Genomic DNA, 17,845 nt, shown 5'->3' with positions numbered 1-17,845 from the left:
TGAGGTTTAATATTCAATAGATGTCATACCTTGTAAGATCATAGTCAAACTTTAATATATAATCATCCCTATTCAAATAATAATTTTTTAATAAATGGATTTTTACCTCAAATATTAGTCCAATCAATAATCAACAATAATCTCTTGTCACAATGATAAAAAGTATTATATTATAAGGCACGAGAGTTTGGATTTTTACCTCGAATGATCCAAAGCCCACCCTATTAAAATCATATTTGTTATAAAATAAAATATTATTATTATTGTTTTAAAAATCGAATTATTCAAATTAGTGTATAATAGAATTATATTAAAATAAGAAAGATAACTTAAAGTTAGTGTTTAATGATCTTGGATTAATCTATTTCTTTAAATGTTTGGGATAGCAAATTTCATCTTTCCACAAATTCATTTGACAGTGAAACCCACAACAAAAATAAAGTAACTAATTTTATGAAATAACAAATTTAATTTCAAATATATATTAAGTTTGAAGTTTGATATTTCCATTAAAAAAATCAAAGTTTGAGATAAAATTTTATGTTTCAAATATATGTATGTGTATTTTTGGTTCGCAGGCAATATAGAAAATACCTAATCATCTTACATTCATATCAATTTTTAAAAATATTAGCATATTTTTACAGGTAGTTTTTAAATCCATTTGATTTTTATTTTAAAAATCCTTTTAAAAGTGGTCAATGGGATTATTTCATAACAATTTGGATGGAGAATTTATTTATTATTTAACTTGGATGTATTATCTTTTTTAAAAAATTTAAGCAAAAATAAATTTTATATAGTAAAAATACGATCAATCGATGATACTAAGAATTGCTAATGCCTTTAAAATTCTCTTTTAAATTTAAATCCATAAAGATGGTATTTTTGTCATACAATTATTAAGTATTTGTTTTTAGTTTTAAAATGTAATATAATTAGTGAATTTAATAGAAAAATTTTAACGAGGCTAACAAGTGGACCTGAATTTATAAATTCAAAAAGTAAAAAAACTAAATATTTAAAACTAAAAGTATAAATACTAAATTTTAAATGTACAAAATCTTAAAGCTTATTTAAATTCACACATCACCCATGAACATGTGTGCTTCTTTAAATTCACACATCACTCGTGCAATTAATCATCTATATATAAACTCTAGGATCGATCAAGCTCTTCATAAGCTCCATGTAAAGTGGAATAATGAATTTCTAGATGCAATATATCCGACAATTGTCATGCTTAAACAAGAACTCTTCCGAAAGCAACAATGAACCAAGAAATTATAAATGCCAACATAGAATATGTTAAAATGGATCTCATTTAGATTGAGCAGTGTCCAAATGTAAAAACACTTACCAGAAGGGTGCCCTGCATCAATGAATATTGTGAATTTAAGACGCCTCCAAGAGCCTGTTAGCAGCAATCAGTTGACATATATATATATATATATATATATATTACAACTCTCAAAATACACTATTTATATAATCTTTATTAGATCAATTGGAAATTCGAGAGAAATTTATCACATATTACCATTTTTGTTTTGATGGAATATTTTGGCAGATTAACAAATCGTAGCAGAAAGTATGGTCTCTGCTTCTTGTAGTGTAAATAACCAAAATTAAGAGAAAACATAAATATATATATAAACATATGATTGGTAAGTGCTTAAATTTGGAAACCGAACAAACCATAGCATTTAGTACAACCATTTTGAAGGTAGCATGCAAGCTTCATATGCCTTTTCACTGGTAAGAAAAATTCAAATCGATTCGAAAAAATTGAATTTCAAGTTAATTGAATTGAGTTATTCGAGTTACTTTGAATTAATTGAGTCAACTCGAATAAGTAATTTGAATTTCAAGTTCGAGTTGAGTTAAATTTTATAATTCGAATCATTCGAATGACAAATTGGTGTAAATACCCTTTTCGTCCTGTCAATTTTGAAAATGAAAAATTAGTTTTTCTCTCAACAAAATAAATAAAAAACAATTCAAAATAATTTCAAGTTTTCAAAATTTATATTTTTAAAATTATAAAATTTGAAAAAAATCTAAAAATATATAATGAAATTTTAAAATTTTCTAAAATAATAATTTTGTGTATCTAAATAAGTTAATTAATGATTCAAGTTTATCATACTAAAGTATCTTATTTTTTATTATTTTGCTTTGAATTTTGCTTTGAAAAAGATTTCAAATATATATGGTTTCAAATTTATGTTCTCTAATATGGAATTATACAAAATAACAACATTTTAATTTGACATGTTTTATTTTTTAATTTAACTTGAACAATTTCACTTGATCTTACTCGACTCGAATTTCATTTCACGACTTTATTCGAAAAAAATTTCAAATTAAGTTAGAATGATAAAATAAGATTTATCAACTTGATTAACTTGAAGTTTTGACTTGATTCGATCTAACACTCACCCTATCAATGTTTATTTTAAAGATTTTTAATTAAATTATTAAAAGCCCTATTACGTCAATGCAATTGTCAAATTATTAATATGATCTAAAAGTATAAATCAATTAGATAAATTAGCACCTCTTTTTATGCATATAAATTATTGAAGTTGACAAATGCCTTTCCCAAACTATTCTCCAATGGCTTACTAAATATTATGAAATATGGTAAGTAAAAAGTAGGATTAAAACAAAAGATTTTCAATTTATATAAGATGTCAAATGAATAATATTTTAATAAGGAAATTAACAGTATCCAACATAAATATATTAGAGTTAAAAACGGCATAAAAGCCCAGAGTTGGAGAGTAAATATACCACTGAAATCTTTTCTTTTATTTTTTGAAAAAATTAATGGGGTTAAAAATAAATAAATAAAAAGACGAACACCAAATATAAGAGAAATGATTGTATGAAATAGGAATGTCATATCAACTTGTATCCCTTTTCAGTTATTTAATAATATTTCAACTTTTCATCATTTTGTTAATTTTTTTAACCTAAAACCTTAAACCATGTCATTGATACAGTTCAACAATCTTATTAGTTTCAAGAATTAAAAAAATGACGTGTCAATAATATAGAAAAAAAACTGAAATGAAAGGATACACCCTATTTCATATAATTCTTTCTCCCAAATGTGCGGGATGTGCCAATCTGCACCAATGTTCCCCTTACATCTTTCCCTCAATTGGGGAGTTTCTCCTATTTTTATGGAATTCTTGAAGCCACTCCGGAAGATGCCGACATTTTGGAATCATTACCAGCGATAGGTAGCGTAGGCTTGTATGATCTTGGAATATTCGGAAGTCAGCTGCTGATAGCTCCAGCTCCTTGCAGTCCCTCACTTCAAAATCCTCAAGGAAAGTGAGATGTTCCAACACAGGAAAGAGCGACCTCAATCCACTGCAATTAAGGATTTTTAATGTTTTCAATTGAACAAGATGTTGAAGCCCAAGGGGGAGAGACACCAGCTGTGGAATATTATTTATCATCAAATGAGAGAGATTCTTAAGGGATTCCCAGTGCATGCCCTCTAAGTCAACCTCCTTGCAATTCCAAATTTCTAATCTTTTGAGACTGGTGAGATGTTGCAGGCACTCATCTAGCGTGTGAGTGTCCAGTCCCTCATTGTTGTCTACATGGAAAGATTTCAATTTGGAGAGAGGAAGAGAAGAGGTTGAACTTGATGGGGTCTTAGCATTCATGTTCATCTTCATAGTCTGCTTTAACGGCCTCGAACTGGTATTCACCAACTCTAGCTTATCATCGAGTGAAGGATACAATGGCATTGAAGTCAAAAGGCAATTTTCAATTTTTAAAGAGGAAAGACAAGGAAATGCCATTACTGTTGTGTCGTCCTCGTTGGAATCATCAGTTGACCTTTTCCTCCACCAACTCTTCATATTTGGGCAATTCTCGAGGCAAAGATATTTAAGCGATGGGAAAAATGATCCTGGTTCTCCTTGACTTCCTTTTGGGCTATTATCATCCATGTACTCTAGCTCAGTACAACCATGAATGTCCAGCTGTTGAAGACAAGGAAATTGAGAAAAGGCCGGAAGATGTTTGAAATTACTAGGACCCCATATTTTAATATGGACAAGATTTGTGAGCAAAGAAAGCCAACTTGGAAATTTGGCATCACCCCTCCATCCTCCAATACAGAGCTCCTTGAGATTAGGATGGGGCTGGAGGTCTTCAAGTGACTTCTCATCATCATCATCTTCATCATCAATATCAACATTCCATTCTAAAACCAACGATCTCAAATATTGCTTCTCTTTCAAATTAGCAGCTTTAAACTTCTCTTTTGCATTTTTTACGAATCCCAAATTTGTTATTTCTAGCTCCCCCCTTAAGTTGTTAAGTCCTCTCAATTCACTTAGATCTGCACCGCCATGGGAACCATCTTTATCCACTACAAACATGCTTAACGTTTCAAGGGAACTCAACTTTCCTATACCAAATGGCATATGAGTTAATTCATAACAACTTTTACACCCAAAATGGGTAAGATTCACCAATTTTTCCATCTTCTTCGGTAATTCTTCAACCCGAAGACACCAGTCAAGTTTCAGCACTTGCAAATTTTGTATCTTACAAATACTCTTTGGAAGAATCCTAAGACGGGAATTGTGAGAAAGATCAAGGTATCTCAAATGCTTCAACTTGTAAATTGAGCGTGGAATCTTCTCAAGTTTAAAATAATCCAATTTTAATACACGCAAACATCTACAATTTGCAATTATCAAATCCCAAATTTCGTCAGCCAAATTTTTAGTTCTCACGTTTCGAAACAGTAATAAGGTTCGCAACTTCTTTCCCTTAAACAAATGTATTAATGAAGGATCGATTGATATGTGGCGACATTTTTCACCATCCTTACTTGCAATATTATTTGAATCTACAATACTAATCTCTGACCCTGCTACTAATTCAGCTAGATCATGCATTAAATCATGCATTTTACATCTTAGTCCTTCCCCTGGATATCTTTCTCCTACCTCTTGAAAGAAACTTCTTTCAACTAAGTCTTTAAAATATCCAAACCCGGTATCCTCCAGAGATTGAATTGGATTCAATTGCTTTACAAAACCTTGTGCAATCCAAAATTGAACAAGAGTTTGTACATGAATTTCATGATCTTTTGGATACAGTCGGCAGTAAGCAAAGCAATGCTTCAAATGGGATGGAAGATGATTATAGCTCAACTTAAGTGTAGGTAGAATTTTACCATCATTCTGAGATATTCTAACAAGTTCATTATCTTTGAAAGAAAACCACTCCTTTTCAGTTTCTTTGTAAGATAATGTACATGCTATCGTCCTTATGACTAAGGGAACCCCACTACACCTTTCCAAAATCTGTTTTCCTATTTCCACAAAGGCTGAATTTGTTGAGTCTGCATGTCTTTGCTCAAATGCTATTTCTTTGAACAAAGACCAAGCATCGTCATCAGACAAGCCTTTTAGAACATGAGGCTGACATTTACTAGTGATCTTGGCTACCTTAAAAGAGCGAGTAGTTATTATTATCCTACTTCCTTTAGCCCCTCCTACCAATAGCTCTTTTAAACTAACCCATTCTTCCCTCTCTTCATTCCAAATGTCATCCAAAACAAGCAAATACTTTTTTCCACCAATTTTATCTCGAAGTTGTTTTTGCAATTGGTCCATTTCGAGATTTTGATCTGGTGCTTGGCCAGTTATAGATTTGATAATGTTTTCTACAATTATTTTGACATCAAAAACATCTGAAACACACACCCACATCCTCAATTCAAAATAATCATAGACCATTTTATCATTATAAACAAACTGCGCCAACGCAGTCTTCCCTAACCCTCCGAACCCCACAATTGGAATGATGTAAACATTCTCTTCACTTTCAAACTCTAACACGAGTTTTAGAAGAGCCGCTTTATCATCTTCCCTCCCTATTATTTTGTCTTTAAAAGAGTGCGTTTTCTGCCTCTTTTTAGTCATGAAAGAGGTTTCCACGGGGCGGTCACGCACCATGAAGCCAAAAGTGTTGGCCTCACTGCCAATTGAAGTTAATCTGGCCTTAATAGCCTTAATTTTCAGGCCCATTTTGAGACCGTAAGCAAACTGATTTGAGCTTGAGAAGAAAAGGCGTACCTCTTTCATCAGCTTGTTCCCACCCATTAGATCATTCTGCAAAGCTTCGGTAGAGAAATCATCAAGCAAGTCATCGGCATCATAAAGTACATCTTTCAGCTCTTCAAGCCAAACTTTGACGAGATTGTTGGTCACCGATTTCTCTTCTGCGTCAAGAAGCACAGCTTTGATTGTGGAGACGGTGCGTTTGAGATCATCGAGGTCATCTTTGAGATTCCACCACAGTCCAATTTGAGAGAGAGCACGAGAGCTCAACTTAGTAACGAGCTCTGCGGCGATGTCAAAAGCAATTGCTTCGGCCATTGCTGGTTCAAACTGAAATCAAGGCAAAAAGTGTTTGATTACTGCAAGAGGATGAGAAATGAGTGGAACAAGATGAAACATACATGTAGAGTGTATGGTATTTTAAAGAAGTGACCGACCACCCACCAAGTAATATAATTAAATAAAAAGTTATTGGTTTTATATTAAAAACTTAATTAATTAAGGGAGAGTCTTTATTTTTCTTGTAGCATACGACAAAACTTTTTATCATGAAATTTTGTTGTTTTCTTAGGGTTAATAAGTTAAAAAAAAGAAAGTAATGTTAATTGATCGGACATGGCCACATGGATTCAGCACAAAGTCACAAAATTTGACACAAATTTATCAAAAGACTTGTCGTTTTTGTTAAAAAAATAATATGTAAGAAAAATAAAATTTGATAGAGAGAAGCTCCATGTGACATTCAAGTGCTCAAACAGCAACCCATGCATTGTCCGCCATGTGCTTGAGCTTTGGTATTATTAGTGTATTAATTAACTATAATAGATGAAATGTATAAATATATATTATTTAGAGTAGTAGCATTTTATTTATTATTAACATATATTTGTTTATTGTAAGTGGGATTCATGATTTTCATTTATATATTTCTATAAACACTACTAATTACGATTATCAGTTTGTTTTATTAGTTAAACGTTATTATTGTTAATACTAGTGGTGTTTATGACTTGTTATGGTGAGATATTTTATTATTATTAGTTTAAATTAAATATTATTTTAGCATATGTATGGTAACATAAGGCTATTTCAGACGTTTATATAGGAGTTAGTAACGGCTGATAAATTTTATTTGTTACCATTGTATTATTGTTTATATATAATTATGTATTAAAATTATTTAAATTCATTTTTTATAAGAATTCAACTTTTTACGTGTGATCTTAACATATCAATGTGAAGTATCATTGAGTATGAGAAATTTTGAGATTAAATTGTTAGATCTTGAGAAAATTTATATAGATGATAATGGTGCAAATATGGTGTGAATATTTTCAGTTGACTTAGATTTATTACTTTATTTTGAAAAATTAACTGAAAATATTTATATATTATATATATAAACAATAATAGCCTTATGTTTCAATAAATAAATATATATAATGAAGCTAAAATAATATTTAATTGATAATAAAAAATATCTCACCATAACAACTCATAAATTAACAATAATAAAGTTCAAGTGATAATAATATGTAGTGTTAATAGTAATATATAAACGAAAATGATGAACCCCACTTACCATAAACAAATATGTGTTAATAATAAATCAAATGCTACTAAACACATTTCACCTATTTCAACAATTTTAACAAAAATGACGAGCCTTCTGAGAAATTTGTGCCAAATTTTATGACTTTGTGTGCCATCTGCTGAATCCATGTGGCCATGTCGTATGCTACAAGAAAAAATATAAATAAAGAGTGTCCCTTAATTAATTAAGTTTTTAATATAAAACCAGTAACTTTTTATTTAATTATATTACTTGGTGGGTGGTGGGTCACTTCTTTAAAATACCATACACTCTACATATATGTTTCATCTTGTTCCAATCATTTCTCATCCTCTTCCAGTAATCAAACACTTTTTGCCTTGATTTCAGTTTGAACCAACAATGGCCGAAGCAATTGCTTCTGACATCGCCGCAGAGCTCGTTATTAAGTTGAGCTCTCGTGCTTTCTCTCAAATTGGACTGTGGTGGAATCTCAAAGATGACCTCAATGATCTCAAACGCACCGTCTCCACAATCAAAGCTGTGCTTCTTGACGCAGAAGAGAAATCGGTGACCAACAATCTCGTTAAAGTTTGGCTTGAAGAGCTGAAAGATGTACTTTATGATGCTGATGACTTGCTTGATGATTTCTCTACCGAAGCTTTGCGGAATGATCTAATGGGTGGGAACAAGCTGATGAAAGAGGTACGCCTTTTCTTCTCAAGCTCAAATCATTTTGCTTACGGTCTCAAAATGGGCCGGAAAATTAAGGCTATTAAGGCCAGATTAGCTTCAATTGGAAGTGAGGCCAACACTTTTGGCTTCACGGTGCGTGACCGCCCCGTGGAAACCTCTTTCATGACTAAAAAGAGGCAGAAAATCACTCTTTTAAAGATAAAATAATAGGGAGGGAAGATGATAAAGCGGCTCTTCTAAAACTCGTGTTAGAGTTTGAAAGTGAAGAGAATGTTTACATCATTCCAATTGTGGGGTTTGGAGGGTTAGGGAAGACTGCTTTAGCGCAATTTGTTTATAATGATAAAATGGTCTATGATTATTTTGAATTGAGGATGTGGGTGTGTGTTTCAGATGTTTTTGATGTCAAAATAATTGTAGAAAACATTATCAAATCTATAACTGGCCAAGCACCAGATCAAAATCTCGAAATGGACCAATTGCAAAAACAACTTCGAGATAAAATTGGTGGAAAAAAATATTTGCTTGTGTTGGATGACATTTGGAATGAAGAAAGGGAAGAATGGGTTAGTTTAAAAGAGTTATTGGTAGGAGGGGCTAAAGGAAGTAGGATAATAGTAACTACTCGCTCTTTTAAGGTAGCCAAGGTCACTAGTAAATGTCAGCCTCATGTTCTAAAAGGCTTGTCTGATGACGATGCTTGGTCTTTGTTCAAAGAAATAGCATTTGAGCAAAGATATGCAGACTTAACAAATTCAGCCTTTGTGGAAATAGGAAAACAGATTTTGGAAAGGTGTAGTGGGGTTCCCTTAGTCATAAAGGCGATAGCAAGTACATTATCTTACAAAGAAACTGAAAAGGAGTGGTCTTCTTTCAAAGATAATGAACTTGTTACAATATCGCAGAATGATGGTAAAATTCTATCTACACTTAAGTTGAGCTATGATAATCTCCCTTCCCATTTGAAGCATTGTTTTGCTTATTGCCGACTGTATCCAAAAGATCATCAAATTCATGTAAAGACTCTTATTCAATTTTGGATTGCACAAGGTTTCATAAAACAATTGAATCCAAGTCAATCTTTTCAGGAGATCGGGTTTGGGTATTTTAAAGATTTAGTTGAGAGAAGTTTCTTTCAAGAGGTAGGAAAAAGATATCCGAGGGAAGGATTAAGATGTGAAATGCATGATTTAATGCATGATCGATATCCAGGGGAAGGACTAACATGTAAAATGCATGATCTAATGCATGATCTAGCTGAATCAGTAGCAGGGACTGAGAGTAGTATTGTAGATTCAAATAAAATTGCAAGTAAGGCTGGTGAAAAATGTCGCCACGTATCAATTAATCCTTCATTAATACATTTACTTAAGGAAAAAAAGTTACGAACCTTGTTACATTTTTCACACTGGACACCTCAAAATTTCAGGAATGAAATTTGGGATTTGATAATTGCAAATTGTAAATACTTGCGTGTATTGAAATTAGATTTAGTAAATTTTAAAACGGTTCCACACTCCATTTACAAGTTGAAACATTTGAGGTATCTTGATCTTTCTTCCAATTTCTCTCTTAAGATTCTCCCACAGAGTATTTGCAAGATTCAGAATTTGCTAGCGCTGAAACTTGACTGCTGTTCTCGGCTTCAAGAATTGCCAAAGAAGATGGAAAAATTGGTGAATCTTACCCATCTTGCGTGTCGTGGTTGTAGTGATTTAACTCATATGCCACGTGGAATAGGAAAGCTGAGTTCCCTTGAAACGTTAAGTATGTTTGTAGTGGATAAAGATGGGTCCCACGGCGGTGCAGATCTAAGTGAATTGAGTGGGCTTAACAATTTAAGGGAAGACCTAACAATAAAAAATTTGGGATTCGTACAAAATGCAAAAGAGAAGTTTAAGGCTGCTAATTTGAAAGAGAAGCAACGTTTGAGATTGTTGGTTTTAGAATGGAATGGTGATAACGATGATGATGACAAGTCACTTGAAGACCTCCAGCCCCATCCTAATCTCAAGGAGCTCTGTATTCGAGGATGGAGGGGTGATGCCAAGTTTCCAAGTTGGATTTCTTTGCTCACAAATCTCGTCGATATTTCCATATATGGTCCTAGTAAATTCAAACATCTCCCATCTTTTGCTCAATTTCCTTTTCTTCAACAGCTGAAGATATTTGATTTAACTGAGCTGGAGTGCATGGATGATAATGGCCCAAAAGGAAGTCAAGGAGAATCAGAATCATTCTTCCCATCGCTCAAGTATCTTCGCCTACATAATTGCCCAAATATGAAGAGTTGGTGGCGGAAAAGGTCGATTGATGATTCCAACGAGGACGACACAACAGTTATGGGAACATCAACCATGGCATTTCCTTGTCTTTCCTCTTTAATAATTCAAAATTGCCCTTTGACTTTGATGCCACTGTATCCATCACTCGATGAAGATCTATTGTTGGCGAATACCAGTTCAAGGCCGTTAAAGCAGACCATCAAGATGAACATCACCAGTATATCACGACCAACTTCAACCCCTTCTCTTCCTCTCTCCAAATTGAAAGGTTTCCATGTAGCCAAGATTGAGGGATTGGACACTCACATGCTAGATGAGTCCTTGCAACTTTTCACCGGCCTCAAGAAATTAAGAATAAAAGATTGCAAGGAGGTTGATTTAGAGGGCATGCAATGGGAAGCCCTTAAGAATCTCTCTTATTTGGAGATTGCAAATTTTCCACAGATGGTGTCTCTCCCCCTTGGACTTCAACATCTTGTTCAATTGAAAAGATTAAAGATTATTAATTGCAGTGGATTGAGGTCACTCTTTCCTGTGCTCCAACATCTCACTTTCCTTGAAGAGTTTGAAGCAAAGGACTGCAAGGAGCTGAAGCTATCAGCAGCTGAAATCCAAATATTCCAAGATCATATCAGAAGCTGGAGAATATTGCGTCGTCGTGTCAACAGCTAACAAATCTGCAATGTCTTCATCTCTTTGATTTGCCGAATTTAACATCGCTTCTGGACGAAATGCGTTGCCTAACCAGTTTGAAGTAATTACATATATGTTCATTTATGTTTTCTCTTAATTTTGGTTATGTACACTACAAGAAGCAGAGAGCATGCTTTCTGCTACGATTTGTTAATCTGTCAAAATATTCCATCAAAACAAAAATGGTAATATATGTCATAAAATTCTTTCGAATTTCCAATTGATTTGATTATATAAATAGTGTATTTTAAGAGTTGTAATATATATGTCAACAGTCAACTGATTACTATCTTAGGTGGTACCTATGCTATTGACAGGCTCTTGGAGGCGTTCTGCTAGTGTTTCAAACGAGAGAAAAACAGAAAAGAACAAAGGAAGAAAGTTGTTGAATGTTTCTCATCATTCATTCAGCCAAACCCCTTACAACTTTTAACCAAAAAGATTTATCAAATACTTAACTACTACCACTACACTTGTTGAAACTTACAAAAGGAGTAACTTGTACACTTAATGAATCAACAAAACATGTTAATCAGCACATGTAAATGTCGGTGCACAAACTAGACATTAGTTTAAACTAAATTATGTTATAATATATATATATATATATATATATATATATATATGTGTGTAAAAGTAAAAGAAAGGAAAGAAATAAATGCTAATAAAATTTAAAATTATACAAGAATTTTGGTCTGATGTGCAATTCTATAAATGAAATTTTAATGTGATTTAATTTTCACAGACGGCTAACATCATTATTTATATACTATCATTTTACATGTACGTATTGTATATATAAATAATTATACTTATCCAATATGAAAATAGATTGATGGCTTTATTTCTGTAAATGTATACGATTGAATTAAAATTAAAATTTCATGTATAGATTTGAAATACAATTAAAATTTTATTTTATTTAATTACTCCGAATCAAAGTTCATATATCAAATTGCACACTACACTAAATAAGTAAAAAAAAAAAGGACTTAGACACCATTGGTGTTGTGGTTTGAAGTCATATTTGTCAATCTCTTTGCCTTTCCTCCCTAATCTGGAAATAAATCGAAAAATATAGTATTTAAATTTTTATACTAATCTCAATACCCAACTTGGTAAAACTACCGATTTCAAAAATAATCACAAGCATTACATATTTTGGGAATTAATTTAAATTTTTACAATAATGGGAACAAAAATCCTCAAAATTTCAAAATGTTTAAAAAATATAGATATATATAATTAAAAAATATATAATATTATAAAAAATTTTAAATTATAATATTACAAGGTCAGGACTGATTGCAACTGTTGTTCATGGTTACACCACATTGTTGGCTTCAGTGATTTCCTTTAACTAACTCTTCAGATTTTTCTTCATTATTTCAACATCTTTCAACATAAAGCAGCTTATTAATTAACATCTGAAATGGGAATTTTATTTGGGATTCTTTTGCTTTTTTTTTTCTTTTTATGGGGAATACTACTATTGAACACCTGATTGTAAAATCCCACTTTTCAAGGCCACAACATACTACTATCAATTATTTATTATGCATTTACTTTTTAAATATTTTAAATCAAAATTTTTGTTTAACGATAAAGTTGATTGAGTTTTACTATGTATTAATAAGTTAATTTTTGAGTAAATAGGACAAAACTAACAAAAATTAAAAGAAAATAGGACAAATTTTTAAGAAAAAACATAAAACTGAATATACATATGATTGATAAAATTAGTGCTTAATTTTGCAAAATGAAGAAAGCAGAGCATGAAGTACAACGTTTGTGAAGGGTAGCATGCAAGCTTTTTAGGCCTCTCCACATTAATTAATGTCCATTTGGGTACCTTTAAAGGTTGTTTCCTGAAAACATAACATATGATAATAGTGAATAATCAGTGATGCTTATTTTTTTTCCCACAATACAAATCTAATAAGTCTGGAAAACAAGCGCAGACATACCACCTTGCAATGGTGTACATGGAGACAAAGCTAACTCTTTTCCCCTTGGCTTTTCTCAAACGAAACATAAAAAAGGTGACCAATTATTTCATAGGGCAAAAGCATGGCCTGCATCAAATTTGAACTAAGATTATTATTATATGCCCCTGAATTGAAAGTACTTCACACTTGATCTAAATTAAGCAATTTCCTTTTTTTGAATCAAATAGAAAAATATAAGAAAATAATTGAGTGTATGAATTACCTCTCAATCTTTATCGGTGCTGCTCCTGTAACTATTTTAGTGATCACAGTATAAGCTGCAGTTTCAAATGTGCAAATATACCACTGAAATTTTTCTTGAAAAGGATGGACCAACCTGATTACAACCGAATGTCCGGGATGTGAGCAATCTTATGCCAATCAGCGCCAATTTCCTTCCGACATCTTTCCTTCAACTGGGGAATTTCTTGTATATGTAACATTTGCAAATTGGTTAGGCAACCCATCTTGTCCGGAAGCGATGTTAAATTGTGCAAATCAAAGAGAGAAAGACATCGCAGATTTGTTTGATGTTGAAGCCACTTATCTAGTATGCGAGTGTCTAGTTCCTCAATATTCTCTACATGGAAAGATTTCAATTTGGAGAGAGGAAGAGAAGAGGTTGAACTTGATGGGGTCCTGCTAGTGATGTTCATCTTCATGGTCTGCTTTAACGGCCTTGAACTGGTATTCACCAACTTTAGCTTATCATCGAGTAAAGGATACAACGGCATTGAAGTCAAAGAGCAATTTTCAATTTCTAAAGAGGAAAGACAAGGAAACGCTTTTGTCCATGTTCCCATAACTGTCGTGTCGTCCTCGTTGGAATCATCACCAATTGCTTCTGTTGTCCTCCACCAACTCTTCATATTTTGGCAGTACTCGAGACAGAGAACCTTAAGCGACGGGAAGAATGGTTCTGTGATTCCTTGTCTTCCATTGGGGCCATTATCATCCACGCATTCGAGCTCAGTTAAATTAGATATCTTCAGCTGTTGAAGACAAGGCAATTTAGCAAAGGATGGGAGATGTTTGAAATTACTGGGACCCCCTATGGTAATATCAACGAGTTTTGTGAGCAAAGAAAGCCAACTTGGAAACTTGGCATCACCCCTTCATCCTCGAATACAGAGCTCCTTGAGATTAGGATGGGGCTGGAGGTCTTCAAGTGACTTGTCATCATCATCATTGCCACCATTCCATTTTAAAACCAATGACACCAAATGTTGCTTCTCTTTCAAATTAGCAGCCCTAAACTTCTCTTTAGCATTTTTCACAAATCCTAGATTTATTATTTTTAGCTTTTCCCTCAAGTTGTTAAGCCCACTCAATTCACTTAGATCTGCACCGTCATGTGAGCCATCTTTATCCACTACAAACCTGCTTAACGTCTCAAGGGAAGTCAGCTTCCCTATTCCTCGTGGCATATGAGTTAAGCCAAAACAACCGCGATACGCAAGATGGGTAAGATTCACCAAATTTTCAATCTTCTTTGGCAATTCTTCAAGCTGAAAACACCCATCAAGTTTCAGCACTAGCAAATTCTGTATCTTGCAAATACTCTTTGGAAGAATCTTAAGACCATGATTGTTAGTAAGATCAAGGTACCTCAAATGCTTCAACTTGTAAATGGAGCGTGGAATTGTCTTAAGATTTAAAGCATTCAATTCTAATGCACGCAAGCATCTACAATTTGCAATTATCAAATCCCAAGTTTCATCACTCAAATTTTGAGCTTTCATGCTTGGAAAGTGTAATAAGGTTCGCAACTTCTTTCCTTTAAACAAAGGAATTAATGAAGGTTTAATTGATATGTGACGACATTTTTTACCAACATTACTTGCAATTTTATTTGAATCTACAATGCTACTCTCCATCCCTGCTACTGTTTCTGCTAGATCATGCATTAAATCATGCATTTTACATGCTTGTTCTTTCACCCAGTATAGTCCTTTCATCCGATACATTCCTTCTACCTCTTGCAAGAAACTTCTTTCAACTAAATCTTTAAAATATCCAAACCCGATCTCCTCAAGAGATTGACTTTGATTCAATTGCTTTACGAAACCTTGTGCAATCCAAAACTGAACAAGTGTTTGCACATCAATCACAAGATCTTTTGGATAAAGTCGGCAATAGGCAAAGCAATGCTTCAAATGGGATGGGAGATGATCATAGCTCAACTTAAGTGTAGTTAGAATTTTACCTTCATTTTGAGGTATTCTAACAAGTTCATTATCTCTAAAAGAACGCCACTCCTCTTCAGTTTCTTTGTAAGATAATGTACTTGCTATCGTCCTTATGACTAAGGGAACCCCACTACACCTTTCCAAAATCTGTTTTCCTATTTCCACAAAGGCTGAATTTGTTGAGTCTGCATATCTTTGCTCAAATGCTATTTCTTTGAACAAAGACCAAGCATCGTCATCAGACAAGCCTTTTAGAACATGTGGCTGACATTTACTAGTGATCTTGGCTACCTTAAAAGAGCGAGTAATTACTATTATCCTACTTCCTTTAGCCCCACCTACCAATAACTCTTTTAAACTAACCCATTCTTCCCTCTCTTCATTCCAAATGTCATCCAAAACAAGCAAATATTTTTTTCCACCAATTTTATCTCGAAGTTGTTTTTGCAATTGGTCCATTTCGAGATTTTGATCTGGTACTTGGCCAGTTATAGATTTAATAATGTTTTCTAAAATTAATTTGACATCAAAAACATCTGAAACACACACCCACAACCTCAATTGAAAATAATCATAGACCATTTTATCATTATAAACAAACTGCGCCAATGCAGTCTTCCCTAACCCTCCAAACCCCACAACTGGAATGATGTAAACGTTCTCTTCACTTTCAAACTCTAACATGAGTTTTAGAAGAGCCGCTTTATCATCATCCCTCCCTATTATTTTATCTTTACTCACAAAAGAGTGTGTTTGCTGTCTCTTTTTAATCATGAAAGAGGTTTCCACTGGGCGGTCACGCACCATGAAGCCAAAAGTGTTGGCCTCACTTTCAATTGAAGCTAACCTCGCCTTAATGGCCTTAATTTTCTGACCCATTTTGAGACCGTAAGCAAAGTGATTTGAGCTTGAAAAGAAAAGGCGTACCTCTTTCGTCAGCTTGTTCCCACCCATTAGATCTTTCCGCAAAGTTTCGGTAGAGAAATCATCGAGCAAGTCGTCAGCATCATAAAGTACATCTTTCAGCTGTTCAAGCCAATCTTTGACGAGATGGCTGGTCACGGATCGCTCTTCAGCGTCAAGAAGTACAGCTTTGATTGAGGAGACGGTGCTTTTGAGGTCGTCGAGGTCGTCTTTGAGATTCCACCACAGTCCAATTTGAGAAAGAACACGAGAGCTCAACTTAATAATGAGCTCTGCAGCGATGTCGAAAGCAATTGCTTCGGCCATTGTTGGTTCAAACTGAACTCAAGGCAAAAAGTGTTTGATTGCTGCAAGAGAAGAAAATGAAAATGATTCGAACAAGATGAAACACGGATGTGGATCCATAAATGCAGAGACTATAAGTATATTTATAGATGTTACCATGGGAAATGGTCCCATCGTATTTAATGTTTGACACAAATATCTCAATGGAGCTGATAAACATGTCAAATTGCATATTTTTTATGCTTAATTTGGTTTATTGATAATTGAATCATGCTAATTAAGTATTTTTATGATTTAATTCTTGTCAGGGATATAATTGATCAAAAGCAAGCTGAAAATGGACTAAATTAGAAGAAAATTATTGGAATGAGCCAAAGCGAAAAGATAGAGCAAGCCAAGGACTAGTCATATATTTGACTTTGTAAAAAGCCAAAAATAGGAAATTCTATTTTAAGTTTATTTTAATTCTATTTATTTTTAATTATTATTATTTTAGATTTTATATTAATTTTCTTAAGCTATTTTTAGTAAACCCTATCTATATAAATAGGGGGTTTTAGTTCTTAGGAAATCATCCATTAATCAATTGTCTTTACATTCCTATTTTATTTTGGAATTCCATTATCCACTACCTTTTTCATATAATTTCTATCATTTCCATAACCTTCAAGCATGATTAAATTCATGCCACACTAAACCCCTTTCAGCTTTAAGCCGGTGTTGACCTCGTCAAAAACCCGTGAGTTACGAACCCGAGCCGCTTAACTCCCAATTTTTTATATTTATTATTTCTCCGGATCAAGAGTATGACTCCGTCAACTCACAAAGTCTAGACAACACTAAGTCAAAAAAGACGTCGTTTGAGTTAGTGTGCCTAGACGTATAGTTGGAATTCCGAAAGGATCGATTGTCTAATTGGTTTTCCGTGAACACATTGGCGTGCCAAGTGGGGATTGCTGTTTGGTTCCGTCAAGGGAAGTAGTAACCGGATTTAAATGTCCCAACGTTTGAGGGCATTGGTTCGAGCTAGGCTCTTCTAGAACGCAAAACTACCGGAGTTCTAAATCACGAACGTTTCGTAGGTTGTTCGATCGGTAAGGGTTAGTTATAGGACGTTCCATAACTAATT

General features: G+C 33.4%; 3 protein-coding genes and 1 long non-coding RNA gene across 4 annotated transcripts; 1 reads left to right on the top strand and 3 right to left on the bottom strand.

Moving 5' to 3' along the window:
* Positions 1–3,152: 3,152 nt before the first annotated feature.
* LOC108472267 (putative disease resistance protein RGA3) lies at positions 3,153–6,422 on the bottom strand. The gene has a single exon (XM_017773771.1). It carries the CDS (start codon positions 6,420–6,422, stop codon positions 3,153–3,155), a length of 3,270 nt encoding a protein of 1,089 aa, XP_017629260.1.
* Positions 6,423–8,699: 2,277 nt separating this feature from the next.
* On the top strand, positions 8,700–11,309 carry LOC108472268 (putative disease resistance protein RGA3). Its single transcript, XM_017773772.1, has one exon. It carries the CDS (start codon positions 8,700–8,702, stop codon positions 11,307–11,309), a length of 2,610 nt encoding a protein of 869 aa, XP_017629261.1.
* Positions 11,310–12,919: 1,610 nt separating this feature from the next.
* LOC128284147 (uncharacterized) lies at positions 12,920–13,703 on the bottom strand. The gene is made up of 4 exons (XR_008274484.1): positions 13,656–13,703; positions 13,542–13,572; positions 13,301–13,405; positions 12,920–13,198 (listed from the first exon to the last, which is right to left on the bottom strand). It is a non-coding gene; the product is annotated as an uncharacterized LOC128284147 (long non-coding RNA).
* A 730-nt stretch (positions 13,704–14,433) lies between these two features.
* On the bottom strand, positions 14,434–16,828 carry LOC108472269 (putative disease resistance protein RGA3). The gene has a single exon (XM_017773773.2). The coding sequence runs from the start codon at positions 16,735–16,737 to the stop codon at positions 14,434–14,436; it is 2,304 nt and encodes a 767-aa protein (XP_017629262.2). The 5' UTR covers positions 16,738–16,828.
* Positions 16,829–17,845: the final 1,017 nt, after the last annotated feature.

Source organism: Gossypium arboreum, chromosome 11 (assembly GCF_025698485.1).
Source record: "Gossypium arboreum isolate Shixiya-1 chromosome 11, ASM2569848v2, whole genome shotgun sequence".
Classification (NCBI taxonomy): Eukaryota; Viridiplantae; Streptophyta; class Magnoliopsida; order Malvales; family Malvaceae; genus Gossypium; species Gossypium arboreum.
This window is presented reverse-complemented; position numbering and strand designations above follow the sequence as displayed.